The sequence below is a fragment of the Schistocerca serialis genome, chromosome 6 (genome assembly GCF_023864345.2).
Source record: "Schistocerca serialis cubense isolate TAMUIC-IGC-003099 chromosome 6, iqSchSeri2.2, whole genome shotgun sequence".
In the NCBI taxonomy this organism is placed as follows: domain Eukaryota; kingdom Metazoa; phylum Arthropoda; class Insecta; order Orthoptera; family Acrididae; genus Schistocerca; species Schistocerca serialis.
In genome coordinates, this window is record NC_064643.1 from 602,368,257 (window position 1) to 602,388,078 (window position 19,822).

The following is a 19,822-nucleotide window of genomic DNA, read 5'->3' on the forward strand; positions in this document are numbered from 1 at the left end:
TCATGGTTCCAGTCAACTACACCTGACCACCACAGTGGAGCATTGTTGTACTGTGCACCAAGCTCATTGTAACTCCTACACATGAGACATTCCAACCAAATCAATGCATGAGAGCAAGCCAGGAGGTGCAACATCATACTGATACATACAAGAGCAAGTAATGGACTCCTTGCAACATTTTGTGCTATCCCACACCACTGATTGGAGAATAGCAGCAGCAGCAGGACTAGGGAATAATCACACTTTGCACAGCCTGTCAGTAGCACAATACAAGCAGCTGCATTTGGAGTGGTGCCATGACTGGAAAACATGGACTGCTAATGAATTTTGTTGCACTGTGTTCAGTGATGAATTGTGATTCTGCACTATCCTGGGTGACCATCGTCATGGGGTATGGTGTGACCTGGGGAGAGGTCCAATTCTTCAAATCTTTTGGAGAGGCACAGCAGGCACCATGGTGTGGGGAGCCATTTTGTATGATTTTGGGTTATAGATCGTAGCGATTGAGGGAATTCTGATGACACAATGGTACATCAAGAACATCCTGTATCCTCAGGCGTTACCTGTCATGAGACACTATGCGGTTTTTCAACAGAACAATGCTTATTTACACATGGCATGTTTGTGTATGAACTGTCTGTGTGATGTTGAGGTACCCCTGCGGCCAACGAGATCCCCAGACCTGTTCCCAATAGAACACTTGTAGGAATAGTTCAGGCAACTGCTCCACTCCAGTGCCAATATCTGGAATACCAAGGAGCATTTACAACAGCTGTGGCAGACCTTGCCTCAAAAGAGGCTACGGCTTTATGAGACTTTCCAACCAAATCAATGTGTGAGTGCAAGCCAGGAGGTGCAACATCATACTGATAAATGGGCTCATACTGCCAAGTTCTTTGTAAAATTTATTTGATTTTGTAATCACTACAGTAACATTAATATGCTCTCAACTCATTAAGTTTTATTTTGTTTCCTCCTCACCTTCTGGGTGCTTCACTTTTATTGTCAGATGGTGTATAAAGTGACTTTTCCAAGGACTGTGTTTCAATTTGTAGATGACTGAACATTTTAATAGCCACTTCTGTAAAACTGCCCCACGTCTTGGACAGTCAACAGCTCGGCAAGTCTGTGTTTGCCTTATTGTATGTCTTATAATCATCAATAGCATTTATGTTGCTGAATGTTTCATGGCTTTCCTTCATCTACATTATACAGTTGAAGACATACTGATAGAAAATCACCACCACCCTCATGTGAGGATGAGTTTACAGTGGCCGTGTTTCCTGCTTGATGTTATAAGACTTCCTGCCCCCCCCCCCCCATTTTTCTTAGTAATAGTCCTTTCTTGCAGTCTGCAGAGCGATCCCATATAAGGAAAGACAAGTAATACAGAATATGTAATGTACAGAACCAAGAGGATTTGATAAGAACTTAAGATCAAGAAAAAGTGCTCAGATTAAAAAGGATGTAAGGTGTGTGTAGGTGTGTAGGTGTGTGTGTGTGTGTGTGTGTGTGTGTGTGTGTGTGTGTGTGTTCACATAGTGAGGAGGAAACCTATAAAATGACACTCATTCACCCATTCCCACTTCATTCGCATTGACCCACACAATTACTCTATCTCACAGGCCTCAATATAATGGAGAAGGGTGAAAGGTACTGCACATGGGATTAAAACAGAAGTAAAACCACAGAAGAGCTAAAAGAAAGGGAAATGTGACTGGCTGACAGCTTACAACAAACATGGGTGAGGCAGTCACCCTATCAACACCCTAAAATTTGTGGAAACAAATTGTTCAGATCACAAAACCACATTCTTTTCAAGGTCACTTAAAATAGAGGGCAGATCTGACGGCAAATTTGTCACTGCCCTCTGATCCGAAAATAAAACACGGTCTAGTAAATTTGGCACACAGTGATTTGTATGCCACAACATCACACACTGGAGGGTCATCGCGCCGGAACAAGAAATCGTATATCAGAGGACTGTGACCTATGTGAAGGCAAATAAGGTGGACCTCATCTTGTCTTTGTGGCTGGAAGGAGGTATGCCATGGCCACACAGTGGGGTTTACTATACACAGTTTATTATCAATCACTTCCAGCCACTCAGCTTTACATCGACAAACAACTTTGTAACTCAACAGCAAGGTGATAGCATGCAGGGGGATAGCATGCTGAAATAACTGAGAATTGATACACGCTTCCTTGGCTGCTACACCTGCCCCTTTTGTTCTCCGCAATATCCATGTGTCCTCGTACCCATCAGAAAGACAATTCCTTTGCTACCCATTGTAGTTGAAGGAGGGTGTCCTAGATATTCTAGACTACTTTATCTGCTGGGTACAAGCATTGTAGAGAGTGAAGGGCACTCAGGGAATTGGAACAAACAAGGAATTTATTACTCAAAGTATGACTCATCTGATCCAGTGCCCACAGTAAAGTCTTGAGGCGGCTGGATCTTGAGGACACGACCAAGGAAAACAACAAAGCAACCACAGAGACCCCACCTCATTTCGACTCATCCGTAAAGGCAGCTGAAAAGGTTAAAATGTCAGAAAATAAAGTATTAAAATCATATGCAGGAGTGCAATCTCTCCTGTACGGCACCAAATCTAAAATTAGTCTGGGCTTCTACAGTAACCACATCGACAGGTAGTTAAAACCCTGGATTTGCGGTTGTACATGCTCCATACCAAGTGACTCCAGCACATGCTGCATGCAGATCCCAAACGGGCTTGTCGCTTGTGGATGATTGGAGAAAAGGGATTCCAGAGGCAGGCAAGCAACAGTGTGGTATGCAGGTGAAGTCGGAGCTGCAAGGAACTTACATGCCTGATGCATCATGAGGAGCTGGCACCAGATGATGAGTAGCATTTCCTGCAAACACAAACACAGGGGCAGTCCCGTGCTAGGAGTTTCAATTCCTCCACATTTGTCCTGATCCCTTAATGTTCCACTGCAGGATTGGAGCCATTTATCACAGGGGTAGCACTTTCATCCCGAATTACTGCTCTGGAGTGGAGCCTACAATGAGTGTAGGCTGTCTTTGGGCGAGATGATTGTCCCAGTCCGACATCAAGGTCCATTGCCGCTGAAGAAGATTCAAGTGAGACGTCAGATAGGATGACACTGACATCGTCAGACTGTGTGCTTCCTGTCACTGTCAATGAGCGTTTCTTCATCGTCCATTTCGACTTTTTTGTCTGAGGCAGCTGCGGAGCCACAACTCGAGATGTGTTGGCAGTGTTGGATAAGATGCCATTGACATCATTGGGACTGTGTACTTTCCATCTCCGTTAGTGAGCAATTCTTCATCTTCAACTTCAATTTTTTTGTCTGGGGCGGCTGCAGAGCCACAGCAGCGGAAGTGGTAGTGGCAGTGGTGGACAGTGGACAAGACTTGAATGATCTTTGGAGGGGCAGGAAGTTCCATAGTGTCAGAAACCACGGCCTTTTCTGAAATACTGGAGGGTATGAGGTAACGGGCGAGTTGTGGTGCCCTGAAAATATTCTAAGTTCAGAGTTGGCGTGGCCGTGCGGGGGCGGGGCCTCTCGGTGGTTCCAAAATCTAAACGGTTCATCCGATTTTGTCGATCGACGTGTCTTTAGAAAGCTATTAGGTAAACCTAAATCGGTATGAACTACAGGCATATAACTTGAATAGGACATCAGTTATTGGAGGTTAAAGTCGAAAATTACTATTGATCACATCAGGCCATAAGTACTCCACAGTTACATGAAAACAGTTTTGTTTATATCCGATATATAGCATTCATGAAGAAATTGGTTAAATATTTACTGTGTTACAGAAAGCACAGAGACATTAGGCTACTGGCCTACCTTTTGTTTCTATACCTTTAATATATGTTTATTTGATTTGTTTATGTATTTAATAATGCTTGTTAGAGCGTGTTTATGGTCCAGCCGTAGGAATATTTATTTAATTTCAAGTTATTTAAATGAAAATCCAGTATTTCGTATGTGTTTCAATATGTTTGTGAGTGTGCGTCGGCTTGAAGAAATGGTGGGAGCGCTCTAGCCAATCACAGCACTCGTTAATGGGGAGACTGGATGGAAGTGGAGTAAGAGTGCTGGATAGGACAAGGGATGCTGGACGGGTAGCAGGATGGTCGGTCGCAGGAACTATGTTGGAGAGTGGGGCAGTTTGTGTTTGGTCGCGGGAGATAGAAATATTTCTTAGTGCCGACTTGTGCACTTGTGATATTTCCGTGGCTTCTGCAGTGAAGATGTAGTATGCGTTTAGAAGTGAATAGCGTGCAAGCTATGTTGTTGTTCATAACTAATTGCATGAAGTAGGAATCATTTTTTTCCCTGTTATTCAACTTATATTTTATTTAATTGCTGGACCATCGACACTAATAAGTGTTTTGCAGTAATAAACAGCTTTCTTAACGGTACTTCTGCTATCATACTCGATATTTAAAGTCACCAAAAATAGTACCTGCAGGTTTTATTTAATTGCAATCTTCCATTTATAAATTTCTATGTCATATTCAAAATTCGCAATTGCCGAGTGATAGGAACCTTCGACCATTCGGTTCATGTGTATATTCATATTGTATACTGTAGACTCAGCGGTATTTGGCTTGTACTGTGGCAACTACATGTCCCAGCCCTTAGACGATGAACCAGCCAAAACTTTCAATATTTTGACTCTGAGTCAGAGGGTACGTAGTTGAGGGCCACCCATCACTTTTTCTATTTGAAAGTCTGCAGGGGTAGGACAAGCTTCGAAGTAACTGCAGCAACACAAGTGCACTAACAAACACGGGTACTAGTGCTGACACTAGCAACCTCCACTTGTGTAGCGGCATTGATTTTCTGCACTGACTGAGAACGAAAGCAAAGGAAGCAGAGAATGTGGGCTGCTGTATGATCTTGTATATCTTTTTGGCTTCACCATAGGGGTGTGCTTTGTTGTTTTTATCTCCTGGATCTTCCAGTCTCCAAGGAACACAGTGCAGTCACTACTCCAGACAGGGTGATCCCCAGAACAGTTGACACACTTTGGAGGAGAACAACAACCAACTCTGTAGCAGGCATATTTACCACATTTGCAACAAGTTGCTTCTCCTTTACAACCAAAAGCGTGTGCCCAAAGTGCTGGCATTTAAAACACCACATTGGGTTCAGGAAATAAGGCCGTACACTTGTGAAGGAAACGTCTCTTGACATGCTCTGGAAGTTTGGTGTTGTGAAATGTACGGATAAAAGAGTCTGATTTGACAAGATCGCCATCCACCCTTTTCATAATGTTTTGCAAATCGACAGTGCTTTCCCGGAACCACTCAGCTTTCAGTTCTTCTTGAAGAAAGGCAACTGGATCCCTGGAAGTCACAACACCTTTGCTGTAGTTCAAGGCGGTGCACTGTTTAGTTTCAATTGCAAACTCCCCGAGACATTCTGGAGGTTCTTGTTTCGACCAACAGGAGCCCATTGCACAAGAGTTAAACAGATTTTAAGAATCCAGCAATGCTCTCTAAACTTTTCTGTATGTAATATGGTGAAACCTTATCAAAACTGCCCTCTTTCTTTTAACTATTATAAACACATTCTGACAAACAGGATGTATTCTTTTATCACTGACTGAGCCCTCTTGTTAGAATGAGTGTCAATACTTTCCAGTGGTCCACTATTCCTGCTGAGAGGAGGAAGGGAAAATTTTGAAGGATTGTGTCTAGACAAGCCTTATACAATTGAGCTGACAGGTTCCCCAAAGATTGGCTGCTAATGACTGTTCCCTCTCAACAGCCACACATCTCATCAGCATGCAACACACCTTGTGGCTGAGAGGCTTTTACCATCCTCATGAATTGGGCAGTCAAGCCAAGATCCATGTTCACTGTGACACACAATGTTCCACTTCCACACTGCATGTGCTCGCTGAAGCATGCCCAGAGCTTGCAGTGACATAGGACTGGAGATGCTTACTAGTCCCTCTGCTCAAGAACCCCAGAGTCACCAAGCCCACGCTCAGCAAACAAATGCTGAGTCCCCGAGTACAAACATGTAAGACGGGGATGCAGTTCACACACACACACACACACACACACACACACACACACACACACACACACACAGTGAATCATGTCTGTGTAATCCTCACACACACACACACACACACACACACACACAGTGAATCATGTCTGTGTAATCCTATGTCAATCCAAGAGCTTCACCCATTAGGTGTCTAACATTAAACATGCAGCTGTTGGTTGTGTACCATTTGTAAACCTGTCACAAATAAATAAGTTAAATTCTCTTCCTTTATCAATATACTCCTGTCACCAGCAATGTTTGGGCCCTTTATCAACACACTTGTTTTGTCATCATTTGTCGTCAATATTCTTTACACAAGTGGCCTGCAGTGGCTGTTTTTACCTGTTATGTGTACCTTGACCCGCTCCACATCCCAGAAAGACCTACTTGGATTTACGAACTAAGATGCGGGAATTAATGATTTTTGGGTACTAGCCTAGTTACGGCACGATTACCAAGAACAAATACATTGTCCAAACAGATCTGAGAAGGCTATTAATTTAAAACACGTACGTAAGTATACAAAAATACCGTTGGCATTTTATGGCAGTTTGCAGACAGTAATGACAGTTAATTGAAGACAAATTTAAGAGCGCCATCAGCTGCTGATGGTGTCTTTCATTAAACACATTTCAGCTATGGTGCACTATCTTGTATATTTAGTTAAGAAACTCGATGCGATGATTTCAGTCCTCGATTATATTTGCGTAGCAGTTAAAACAAACAAAAAGTTTCAAACTGTACTTTTAAATAGTCTTTCGTGTCATGTTGTTAAGGCTAGCTCGCTGATTGAAATTCTTCGGATGGTTTCTTCAAGTGTCGCAACATAAGAAAGCTTCCTCGGCACCAAGCAATCTTAGCTGAATTTTAGACGGAGAAAACTGCAGTTATTGACATAGCGATATTTTTATCCATGCTTACCGTCCAAGACGGTCATTTACAAATTTCATATCACCCTCTCTTCGCAGTGCATATCGATACACATAAACATTCGTTATAGAAAGCACCCTGGTGTTCGTTACGATTTTGGCGCTTAGCATTGCAACCAACATTAACCCAAATTTAATCGCCCATATTTCAGTAATTTTGTATTTTTGTCGTATTTATAATGCGTGAAGAATTGTAGTTACGTTCATAAAATATTTTTATCATTTTTAAAACAAGTATTCTCGTTAGAAGAAAGTGATAGTGATGCAACAAATGGTGTATTCAAACTTCCCCAAGATATGGTGGTATTTCTGAACGAGTTCCAAGTTTGAAGTTGATTTAAACGTACTGCCGTGCTGGTCATTCTGTCGTGAAGAATTGTGCAAATTTTTGAGAGCAGTTCGACGTTTATTTTTGTTAAAATGTCTAGCAAGCATATTTATTACTCGGAAAAATATTACGATGATGAATACGAGTATAGGTGAGTGAAGTGAAATGTGTATATTATATCTCGTCAAGAGTGTTGGAAAGCGCGGTCGTGTAAGTTTTCGTAATGTTGTTTATAAAGTTTTAAAAGTATTAATTAACTTCAGAGAAGTTCTATAGATAGATAGAGAGAGCCTATACTGTGTTATTGTATCTTTTATCAGCCGTCTTCGAACAAAGGGAAACTAATGGTTAATTTTTGAAGTTGCTTAGAAAGAATAGGCATCTTTCCAGGTAAAGACAACTTTATATTTGATATCGTGTCCGTTGTTCTGAAGCATTTATACAATTAATTTGATGTTATTAGTTGCGTACGAATATCATTTATCCAGCTACAGATAGCATGTCGAGATCTTTTGGTGTGCTGTTACTTCACTCATTGAATCTCGGATTTCGGTAGATAATAATCTTGTATTTATTGTAGATTCTGCTTATAAGTTAAATACGCATTAGATTTACTTAATACTCAGTATGGTAGATCGCCATAGAGTGTGTTGTACTCACCCCTAATAATAATAATAATAATAATAATTTTATGAGTTACCAGTAATATATTACAAGCTACGACATTGTCGCGAATAATTAGTTGCAGACATTGTTAGACTCCATTTTATTACAAATCGCACTTAAGAACTACGCATTTTGTAAATCATATGGATGTATTGAATAGTGACTAGCAACAATAGTCATAGCTATATGCCAACGGCAGGCTTTTATTTGCACAGCAGGATAAAATGTAATCTGAAACTTCGATTTTTTTTTCCTTAGTTTTGTATTATGACGGCGAGAAGTTAAAAAGTCAACTCTTGTTTTAGGATTTCTTAAATGGAAAGAAATTAAATAGCATGCCAGTGTTAGTTAATTAGTTCTCTACAGCATTTGCTGTTTACTAGTGTGTAGTAGTAAGGTCCTACTGTGCAGCAAATATCTCTTGATTAGTCGAAATTGATGTTAGAAGTGAGGCACTTTGTGTATTGTACGAACTTCATTTCTTCTTATTCACCAAGTTTGGGGCTGGGACACCTTGTTTGTTTTGTTACATCTTACGTATTATATTTGCTTCATGTCTTTCGCAGAACATGTCTTATTTAGTGAGCATTGAGATTGGGTCCACAACTGTGACGAATTGTTTAAATGGTTTAATGCATTTGGCAGCTGGTGTTTAATTGTTTACTCTATCACTATTAGTTTGCTGCATTTTTCCCCTGCTGTTGGTGGTATATCTAGTCCTGCTATTAGTGATATGTTCTCTGTTGCATTCTTTAATTGATAAAATGAATTTTCATTTCAGATTGTTCTTGTTTCCCGAAGGTCTTTCTTGGGATCATGTGTCCCTAGCCATATGATTCAGGAACTTATTCACCTTATATGATTATGAGTCATTTGGTTCTCTTCTCATTACTAATTTGAGTTCATTCAACAATGTTAATATTATCTGAGTTGGCCAGCTGTAAACATTAAGGAAAGATGGGGGGGGGGGGATGCAGCACTCTGTTTTGTGGTGTTAGAAACACTCAACACTCTCTCTCTTTGTGATAACAGCAAAAAAATTATAAATTGGATACAGAATTGATGAAAATTTGAGCCATGTAGTAGACCCATGAAAACATTTAGGTTTGGTTAATTTTTGCTTTATTAAAAATAGCCAGATTTGGTGACACACAAATCTGTAAATTATGTAATTTACATATTTGCATTCACTGATGGCCTATAACTGAAATTTTGGGTTCACTCCTTAGGCAAAAACTATTTGTTGCAGAAAAGAAAGTAGCCACTAATTAGTATTAAGATTAGAGACCACACATGCACATCTTGCCGATATCTCTTTAAGCTATTGGGAAATTCAACAATTTTCGCAGCTCATTTATTGATGAAATATGTATCATATCAGTGCTTCTATTTGGTAGCAGAATTTTTGGAACATATAAAATATTACACACTTAAAACAGTGCAAATGATATGGGAGGCTATTTTGACAAAATTTCTATCTATATTCTAACCTGCGATTATATTATGCCAGTGTTGTACAGTGGATCATTGAACTCCAATAAAAGCAGGTCTTCATGAAATTGGAAAAGAAAGTAAAAATCGATCTCTCTCTCGGCTTCAGTCAGTCCATCTTGTCCTCCGACCCCAATCGATCTTGTTCTTCCCACGCTCTCTCTCTCTTCATCCTCCTCTTTGTCCATTTCTTCCTCCCCCTTGCCATCTGTCTCCTCTATTTCCCACTGGCCAAATGCCCTTTTCAAGGTTGTCAGACTGAGCGAGGTGGCGCAGTGGCTAGCACACTGGACTCTCATTCGGGAGGACGACGGTTCAATCCCACGTCCGGCCATCCTGATTTAGGTTTTCCGTGATTCCCTAAATCGCTCCAGGCAAATGCTGGGATGGTTCCTTTGCAAAGGCACAGCCGACTTCCTTCCCTTCCTTTCCTAATCCGATGAGACCATGACCTCGCTGTCTGGTCTACTTCCCAAAAACAACAACAACAAGAAGGTTGCCACAGGTTCTGGAAATCAAGGAAATTTGAAAAAAGTGGAAAATCTTGTTTTTGTTTCAGTAGCTGAAATGGTTCGTTTACTGAGATCACATGCATTGCTGGTGGCTCGGTGTAACTGAGTACATGCGCTGCTTCCCTACTCACTCATTACTACTGCTTCAACCATTCTCTTCAGCTTGCGTTCAGTGCTGCCACTAGCCTAGCAGCTGCTGAACTGTAGTTTGTTTGGACGCGAGTCTCAGATTATAGACACAGTGGCCAGAGACACAGTTGCATGAGTTGTCTGAGTATTGTGTCAATCTGTGTGTGTTCTTGTTTTATGACAAAAGCTATGGCTGAAAATTTAGTTGTGGGAGTGTGATTGCCTTTTCTGCATGCCTGCTTGCCGCAGTGGTAACACTAGTTCTCGTCGGATCACCGAAGTGCTGTCGGGCTGTGCTAGTACTTGGATGGGTGACCATCCGGTCTACCGAGCACTGTTGGCAAGCCGGGTGCACTCAGCCCTTTTGAGGCAAACTGAGGAGCTACTTGATTGAGAATTAGCGGCTCTAGTCTCGTAAACTGACATATGGCCGGGAGAGCGTTGTTGACCACATGCACCTCCATATCTGCATCCAGTGATGCCTATGGGCTGAGGATGACACAGCAGCTGGTCGGTACTGTTGGGCCTTCATGGCCTGTTCGGGAGGAGTAGAATGTCTGCTACTCGGCAGTTATCTTTACAGTGAGTTGCTACCTATGCTCATTGTTATATTCTCAGAGTATTTGAACAAGTTATGTGTGGAATGGATTGATCAGAATGATCTCTTTTCGTCAACATGTCTGCGGCTTGTGAATAGCTGGCCACACAAGTGGATTTCCATAAAGGGCCAAAACCACAGGCCATTTCTGTGGGTATCTGTAATCGATTGGGCCTGCTGATCTGAAGCCATTCAGTTCCAACTAAAGTGCATGCCTGCCCACTGGATGTAGTCTCACCGATCTTCCTGCAGGCCAGGTGTGTGTGTGTGTGTGTGTGTGTGTGTGTGTGTGTGTGTGTGTGTGTGTGTGTGTGTGTGTGTGTGTAGACTTACGAAATAGGGATGCCTTTCAAATTGACAGAGGAATACGCCAATATGGTGTTTATTTATGGAAATGTGATGTTAATGCTACGGCTGCAGTATACGAACATCATGTATGTTATTCATAATCAGTAAGAGCACACGATACATGACGACAAGGTAAAGATATTATGGATGCTGTTCGAGGTAGTGTGTGTGTGTGTGTGTGTGTGTGTGTGTGTGTGTGTGTGTGTGTGTGTGTAGACTTACGAAATAGGGATGCCTTTCAAATTGACAGAGGAATACGCCAATATGGTGTTTATTTATGGAAATGTGATGTTAATGCTACGGCTGCAGTATACGAACATCATGTATGTTATTCATAATCAGTAAGAGCACACGATACATGACGACAAGGTAAAGATATTATGGATGCTGTTCGAGGTAGCCCGGGTACCAGTACATGATGTATCTATCAACAGTAAGCCATTTCACAACCTATGGTAAGCCATACACAGAAGTACAATAATCTGTATCCTTACCGTAAACAAAAAGTGCATCATTTACATGCAGGAGATCCTGCCCTTTGCTTGGAGCTGTGCAACTGGTTAAATACTAATCGGCAGTTGCACAAATACATTTTATTTACTGATGATGAGGCACAGTTTACAGGAGATGGTATAAACAATTTACATAACAAGCACATATGGTCTGAAGCAAACCCACATACAACAGTGCAATTCAATTTCCAGCAGTGATTTAGCATAAATGTGTGGTGTGGTATAATCAACACACTCTTTATTGGACCATTCATTTTCTCAGGAGACTAACTTGCGAGACGTACTTAACAATTCTTTCATGAAGAAATGCCCTGCGTGCTCGAAGGTGTTGCACTTGCTACATGATTGCAAATATAATGTCATCATGATGGCAAAGCTGTTACTACACATTTAAATGAACATTTTCCCCAGAAACGGATTGGCCATGGTGCTACACGTCTGTGGCCACACAGCTTGCCTGATTTAACACCAATGTAGTTTTGTGTATGGGGATGGATGAAAGACATGATTTATGAGGACAGTCGATACACGTGAGGCATTACTTGCTTGTATTATGAATGCAATAGACGAAATTAAGAACAACCCTGTGAAACTGAAATGAGCAACAAAATCTGTTCATATACTTGCGGCCAAATGCATTGAAATCGATGGAGACTGTTTTGAACATTTATTGTGAATGTATTGTGAAATTGTATGCACACTGTACAACATCCTTAACACTGAGCTTTGTTTTTTCTGGTTTACTATGAATTCACGTGTGCTATGGTATTAATAAAAGCAGATTATCTCGCACATTCATACAGTTTCAGTAAATGTTACTACCATCATTTTTTCCAAAATTAAATTTTCTATATCTTCTGTTGAAAACTTTGTGAAGTTGTCTGGAATTTAAAAAACAAATAGGGCGAAATAGTTAATAAATTAAAAATTCACGAAATTACATCTTTGCTTCTCTGGGTGTTCTGGGAAACTATGCAGACACTCGTGTGGGACATGTTTTATTAGATTCACTAGATCAGTAACAACAAAGTAAATGGAAATTGTGGTTTACCTTAACCCCGTACAGTTTTGCGATGGCTTCATATTAGTGAAGTTTCTAAATTTCAGACAAAATCTTCTATTAGCTAGGCAACAATGCAAATCTATATAGAAGGCTTTTTTGTAAGTCAAGCAATGCAGTGTCAACCTGAGTGTAACAGTCTGTTCCCTTCCTCTGATTTAACATAGCACACTGAGATTGACATGGTCAGTGTTCATGAAAACCATGTTGCTTTCAAAATAAGAGTAGCTTGGTTTCTGGAAAAGTTCTCATATATGGGCAAAATATTGTTTTTCTGATCTTGAGTCTGAAGATTGGTTTGATGCACTTCTCCGCACAATACTATCCTGTGCAAGCCCCTTCGTCTCCAAATTAGTGAAACTTACGTTCATGGGAACCTACTTGCTCTATCCATTCCTTGGTCTTCTAAAATTTTTACCCACTAAACTTCCAACTGATACAAAACTGATGGTTCCTTCATGCCTCAGAATGTGCACTGTCAACCAATCTGTTCACAAAGTCAAGTTGTACTGTAAACTTTTCTCACCAATTCAGTTACCAGTCTCCTTAATGGTTATGCAATGAACCCATCTAATCTTCAACTTTCTTATGTAGCACCATATTTCAAAAGCTTGTATTCTCTTCTTGTCTATACTTATTGTCCACGTCCCTGCAAGGCTAGACTCCAAATAAATATCTTCAGAAAGAAATTTATATTTGATGTTAACTAGTGAATTTGGAATTGTTTTGCAATTTCTAAGTGTGATGTTGCCTTGTTTATTGTTGCAAACAAAACCTTCATTGTGAATTGAAGTCACTTAAAAGGGATAAAAGTTGATAGCTTAAATTTTTGCTGCTCGTGCAGTGAAACTTCATCAGGCATGACATTTTAATTTTAGTTCCTTACTAATAATTCTATTGGCAATGCATTTTGCATATAGTCTCCATATACACTCCTGGAAATGGAAAAAAGAACACATTGACACCGGTGTGTCAGACCCACCATACTTGCTCCGGACACTGCGAGAGGGCTGTACAAGCAATGATCACACGCACGGCACAGCGGACACACCAGGAACCGCGGTGTTGGCCGTCGAATGGCGCTAGCTGCGCAGCATTTGTGCACTGCCGCCGTCAGTGTCAGCCAGTTTGCCGTGGCATACGGAGCTCCATCGCAGTCTTTAACACTGGTAGCATGCCGCGACAGCGTGGACGTGAACCGTATGTGCAGTTGACGGACTTTGAGCAAGGGCGTATAGTGGGCATGCGGGAGGCCGGGTGGACGTACCGCCGAATTGCTCAACACGTGGGGCGTGAGGTCTCCACAGTACATCGATGTTGTCGCCAGTGGTCGGCAGAAGGTGCACGTGCCTGTCGACCTGGGACCGGACCGCAGCGACGCACGGATGCACGCCAAGACCGTAGGATCCTACGCAGTGCCTTAGGGGACCGCACCGCCACTTCCCAGCAAATTAGGGACACTATTGCTCCTGGGGTATCGGCGAGGACCATTCGCAACCGTCTCCATGAAGCTGGGCTACGGTCCCGCACACCGTTAGGCCGTCTTCCGCTCACGCCCCAACATCATGCAGCCCGCCTCCAGTGGTGTCACGACAGGCGTGAATGGAGGGACGAATGGAGACGTGTCGTCTTCAGCGATGAGAGTCGCTTCTGCCTTGGTGCCAATGATGGTCGTATGCGTGTTTGGCGCCGTGCAGGTGAGCGCCACAATCAGGACTGCATGCGACCGAGGCACACAGGGCCAACACCCGGCATCATGGTGTGGGGAGCGATCTCCTACACTGGCCGTACACCACTGGTGATCGTCGAGGGGACACTGAATAGTGCACGGTACATCCAAACCGTCATCGAACCCATCGTTCTACCATTCCTAGACCGGCAAGGGAACTTGCTGTTCCAACAGGACAATGCACGTCCGCATGTATCCCATGCCACCCAAGGTGCTCTAGAAGGTGTAAGTCAACTACCCTGGCCAGCAAGATCTCCGGATCTGTCCCCCATTGAGCATGTTTGGGACTGGATGAAGCGTCGTCTCACGCAGTCTGCACGTCCAGCACGAACGCTGGTCCAACTGAGGCGCCAGGTGGAAATGGCATGGCAAGCCGTTCCACAGGACCACATCCAGCATCTCTACGATCGTCTCCATGGGAGAATAGCAGCCTGCATTGCTGCGAAAGGTGGATATACACTGTACTAGTGCCGACATTGTGCATGCTCTGTTGCCTGTGTCTATGTGCCTGTGGTTCTGTCAGTGTGATCATGTGATGTATCTGACCCCAGGAATGTGTCAATAAAGTTTCCCCTTCCTGGGACAATGAATTCACGGTGTTCTTATTTCAATTTCCAGGAGTGTATATACTACGAAATGTATGTTCAAATTATATCATTGTATGTGTTTCAGGAGAGATGTCATAAACATTGAGATGCATGGAAAAACTAGTTTCGCTTACAATGGAGAACAAATTACTCAGACTATATCAGATATTTAACACATTTTCTCATCTGTAGAAAGAGACATTTGAAGCATATTTTATGTGCAAGCCTGATTCTTTAAAGAATAGGGTGTGGTTTTTGTGGTCTGTATCTAATAGGCTACTTCAGATGGAAAGATCTTTTTTCATCATAACACAAATTTTAAAATAATAGTAGTTTCTGATATGATATTACACTTAAATCTAAGACATAAAACTGCTTCAAAATATCCAACTTTTTCACAAGTCTTTTTTGTAATATCTACTATATCACCCCTCTTTATGCTCAAAGTTTTTGTTTTTGGATTCATGTTCAGGAATTTATCAACAATTTCTAACATTTATTGGAAGCTCCAACTGCCTGTTGTGGATAAGGCTATAGTAGAGTTTATGGGGTGTAGATTCTATTAGGCTAGCTAACTCCATGAAACCTGATAAATGACAGTGCTGCTCGGTATGCTTTCTGACAATTTCTGTTAAAACATATAACTCCATGAAACCTGATAAATGACAGTGCTGCTCGGTATGCTTTCTGACAATTTCTGTTAAAACATATGGAGCACTTCAGTCAACAGTTGTTGACACAGGTAAAAATACGTAAATACAGATAACTTGTTTCACCCAATAATTCAGATTCGTAGTATATTAATCAAACATAATTTTTTATGTAGAAGCACATGGGACAAAAAATTATACCTCCTAGGAGATAGCATGCAAATACTGTATCACACCACCTCTAGCCTTTATAAAGGCTACTGTCAAACAAGGAAGATAGTCTGCAAGTTCATTCAGGTTTGACATACCCAGTTATCATCAGATCTTGTAGAGCTACCAGAAAGTGGCGATGTGGATTGCAGAGTTTAATCTGCTGATCCAAATGGTCCTAGATACTTTCTTTGAGAATAAGATAGGATGATTTAGTAGGCCAGTTGAGATGCGGATAGGGTGCCAGAGTGTTTGGCAAACTAGGAGTGTATTAATGCAACCCTGAACATGGCTGTCGTCACAGAAGTGACCACATCATACCCGCCATCAAGTGTGAAAGAAGGGCCAGTACATCATCACCAAGAATGTTTAAATATGTATCCTGTTTCTTGTTCCCAGTAAATGGAATGAGTGGGTGCAAGTTATGGTATGAATAGCACCCTCTACATGTCACAGAACCATCGCTGGTCCAAACTAAACCCTCGACACACCAGATTAACAATCTCATTGGGCCTTCAGTGCACTTGATGCCTTGTATCATTTATAGAGAGGTAAAACTGTGGCCCATGGAACCACACTACAATCCCAGTCACCTACTCTCCAGTTTCTGTGTTTGGCCGGCATGCAGCTTTGTGCTGCAGTGAGCAGTGGCCTGTTGCAAGTAATCAGATTCCATTGCATGCAATTCCTTTCTCAACATTTACTCGGGGAAATGGTTTAGATGGACCAGCGTTCATTGCCAGCCACTATTCTTGTCTAGTTTGAAACTGGTTATTCAGAACAAGGTGCGACACTCGTGTGGTCACCCTTTTGGTTAGCATATATGTGCAGCCACTGTTCCTAACACCTTGTTGCATATTTCCAAGTGGTACACTATTTTCTGTACACAATTGGACAGTCGACAGTGATACGTAAACAAATCTAGCAATGGGGTAATTCCATGCAAAATGGCCTAGAGGTTCCAGCATGAACATCATGGGTTTTGGTGAAATTTTGTGTGAACAGTCACACGTTTCCAATGAACATTGTGAAACAACCAATCATTAATTCACTACTTCTGGAGATCAATCTTTTGTTTGACCCTATAGTGCAGCTATTGACAGTGCACCTGTGAGTTTACTTGTGGTAATATTCTCTTGAAAGAGACAAAACTAAATTGTGTCATACAGTTTTTGCACTCTTATGTGAAATAATGAAAAAAAAGATTTTCTGAGTGATTTGTGTATGCTAATTTAAAGCAAAGTTGGCCAAAAAAACTTGAAAAAAAAAAAATAGTGATTTTTTTTTTTTTATTTTTTTTTTATTTTTTTTTTACAAGTAATTACAGGACACACCTGAAACTTTGAATGTAAGAACTTACCAGTATTAGGTCGTAAAGTATAAAAGTTCATTCTCCTACTGCTATTCAATAGTTTACAAGTTAAGGGCAAAGTTGAAGACTTAAAATTAAAAAATAGATATTTTGGCCCAGTTTTACAAGTCTTTTGCAAACTCTTTTTAATCGTTTTCATTTGAAAGACCTGTTCTAAATCCCCAAAAAAACTGTTTAGTTTTTCAACACGAGCTTATAAGACCCTAAAAACAAAAGGTGGAGGTGTATTAGACCTGTATTCTGTTAGTACTTTGATTAAATCTGACATCTTTTATGTTCTACGATTGTGTAGTATTCTCTGGGGAAGGAGACATCAAAAGCCTTGCTGACCAGAAAATGAGATACAGGATGAGTAACTCCAAAAACTTGAGGAAAAAGGTATCTTTTGTCATGACTACTCGTGACCTATTTCAGTCTGTTTTTCTGCTGTAACTACAGAATCAAACTGGTTATAAACTTCATAACGTAATTGTACATTACCAAGGTAGCGGATATCGTGGTAGTAAAATGGTTGCATAACAGCTGCAGCTCACATCATAAAAATAGCCTGCAGGTTTTACACCACTGTCACATTGCGTAAATTTTAGTAAAGTTCACAACAGTCTTCCTGTCATTTTATGGAATGGATTCATGTTATAGAGAATAATTAGTATATCTTTTTATTACGTAATGCTCTGTTGATATGCTACTGTAATTCTATTTTGAGGTACATCGTAGACCTGGAAAAAATGTATAAATGTTTTGGTATGGTTTGTAGTGGCTTAGCCACAGCTGGTTCCATTTGAAGTGAGAAAACCAGCATCCCCATCGCCGTGGGGCCACACCCGATAGTGCAACAGCAGCCATGTGAGAGTTTATTACAGGTTCCCAAAACCTGACAAAGGTTTCTTACACAGGATCCCAAGCACATATGTTTTTATAAGTATCAGAGGCCAGAGCTTAAAGAAGTCTCTTTTAGGATCTTAAACTTATTCAATTTTTTGTAGGTTTCATTTATTTACTGTAGAAGGTCATGAGGAAAACTGTACTGCTGGTCAGATGATGTCACTGATGGTATTGCTTGGGAAGAAATTTTGGTAAGCTAGAACCCAAAAAATTACTTTTCAAAAAAGATTACTTCAAATTATTAGAACCACAAAAAAGATAAACCATTTTTTGTTAGATTCCTTATTCCATTTACTTTTTTATAAAAAGTATTGTAGAGCTGAAAGCTGGAAAAAACTATTTACTTACAGTTTTTCACAATTGTAGAATGTAAGATGTCAGATTTAATTTTTAGTGCTAGTGACATATGGGCACATCTCAATGCATCTGTACCTTGTTCTTTTTTAGGGCCTTATATGCTTGCGTTGCAAAACCTGATCTAGTTCTTTAGGTGGTTTACAGTTTCATCTTTCTAAAGAAAACAATTTAAAAAGTTGGCAGAAGACTGTTTGTACAAATGGGCCAAAAAATAGCCATTTTTGGCTTTCTCCTGAGCCAGTTTTTGACAGACTTTGCTTCAAATTATTCATATACAAATCACTCGGGAAGTCTTTATTATTCAGCTTTAGTGAGCACAAAATGTTGTACACAGTAATCGAGTTATGTTGCTTTCGAGAAAATATTACTTGAGATATTATGTCTCAAAGTTGCTGAAAACTCAGTTGCAGTATTGATAGGTGCGCTAGGGGGTCAAACAGATGACTACATCTTTGAGTATTGAATTAATTATTGATGAAGTTTCACAATGCTCATTGGGAACATGGGTGAATATTCACACAATTTCAGCAGAAAACTGATGGTCATGTGGGAACTTTCCAAAATTAGACCAATTGGTGTGGAATGGCCCAGCTTCATTCAAGTTGTGATGAAGGTATGTCCAAATATGATAGCTTCTTTCTGTCACGTCTCCATGTTGACCCACGTTACTGCGCAAATCACAGACAACCGTCTGTCACAAGCTCTCCACTTCACTGCCATGACTTTCGTCAGTGGTCGAGGGGCACATGTCTGTCTCACTCCAGTTTTACATCATCTACTTTGGTCCATGTTGGACAGTGTGCTGTTTTAAGAGGGTAGCAATTTCGAGTGAACTGACATTAACTATGCTTCAATTCTTATTCTGTCATTTTTGTAGTTATTTTCATTTTTGTATGTTTCAGGCCTTATATCCACTATATATCATCCTGGTTCAATTAACATACATATTTCCATGTGAACAGAACTGGCAGTCTTTGGGGATTCTCGAATTCTAATTTAATCCACTGGATCTTGCTGAAAATTGGCCTTCAGTGTCATTTGAAATTGTAGAAATGGTGGTTGTCGTCGTCGTCGTCTTCAGTCCTAAGATTGGTTTGCTGCAGCTCTCCATGCTACTCTATCCTGTGCAAGCTTCTTCATCTCTCAGTACTTACTGCAACCTACATCCTTCTGAATCTGCTTAGTGTATTCATCTCTTGGTCTCCCTCTACGAGTTTTACCCTCCACGCTGCCCTCCAATGCTAAATTTGTGATCCCTTGATGCCTCAGAACATGTCCTACCAACCGGTCCCCTCTTTTTGTCAAGTTGTGCCACAAACTCCTCTTCTCCCCAGTTCTATTCAGTACCTCCTCATTAGTTATGTGATCTACCCATCTAATGTTCAGCATTCTTCTGTAG

General features: G+C 40.9%; 1 protein-coding gene across 1 annotated transcript in view; it reads left to right on the forward strand.

Moving 5' to 3' along the window:
- The first annotated feature begins 7,300 nt into the window (after positions 1–7,300).
- Positions 7,301–19,822, forward strand: part of LOC126485079 (cyclin-dependent kinases regulatory subunit) — a 45,179-nt gene continuing 32,657 nt past the window's right edge. Inside the window, exon 1 of the mRNA XM_050108682.1 lies at positions 7,301–7,468. Within this exon, the coding sequence (XP_049964639.1) occupies positions 7,410–7,468 (59 nt within the window). The 5' untranslated portion in view covers positions 7,301–7,409. The remainder of the gene's footprint in view (positions 7,469–19,822) is intronic.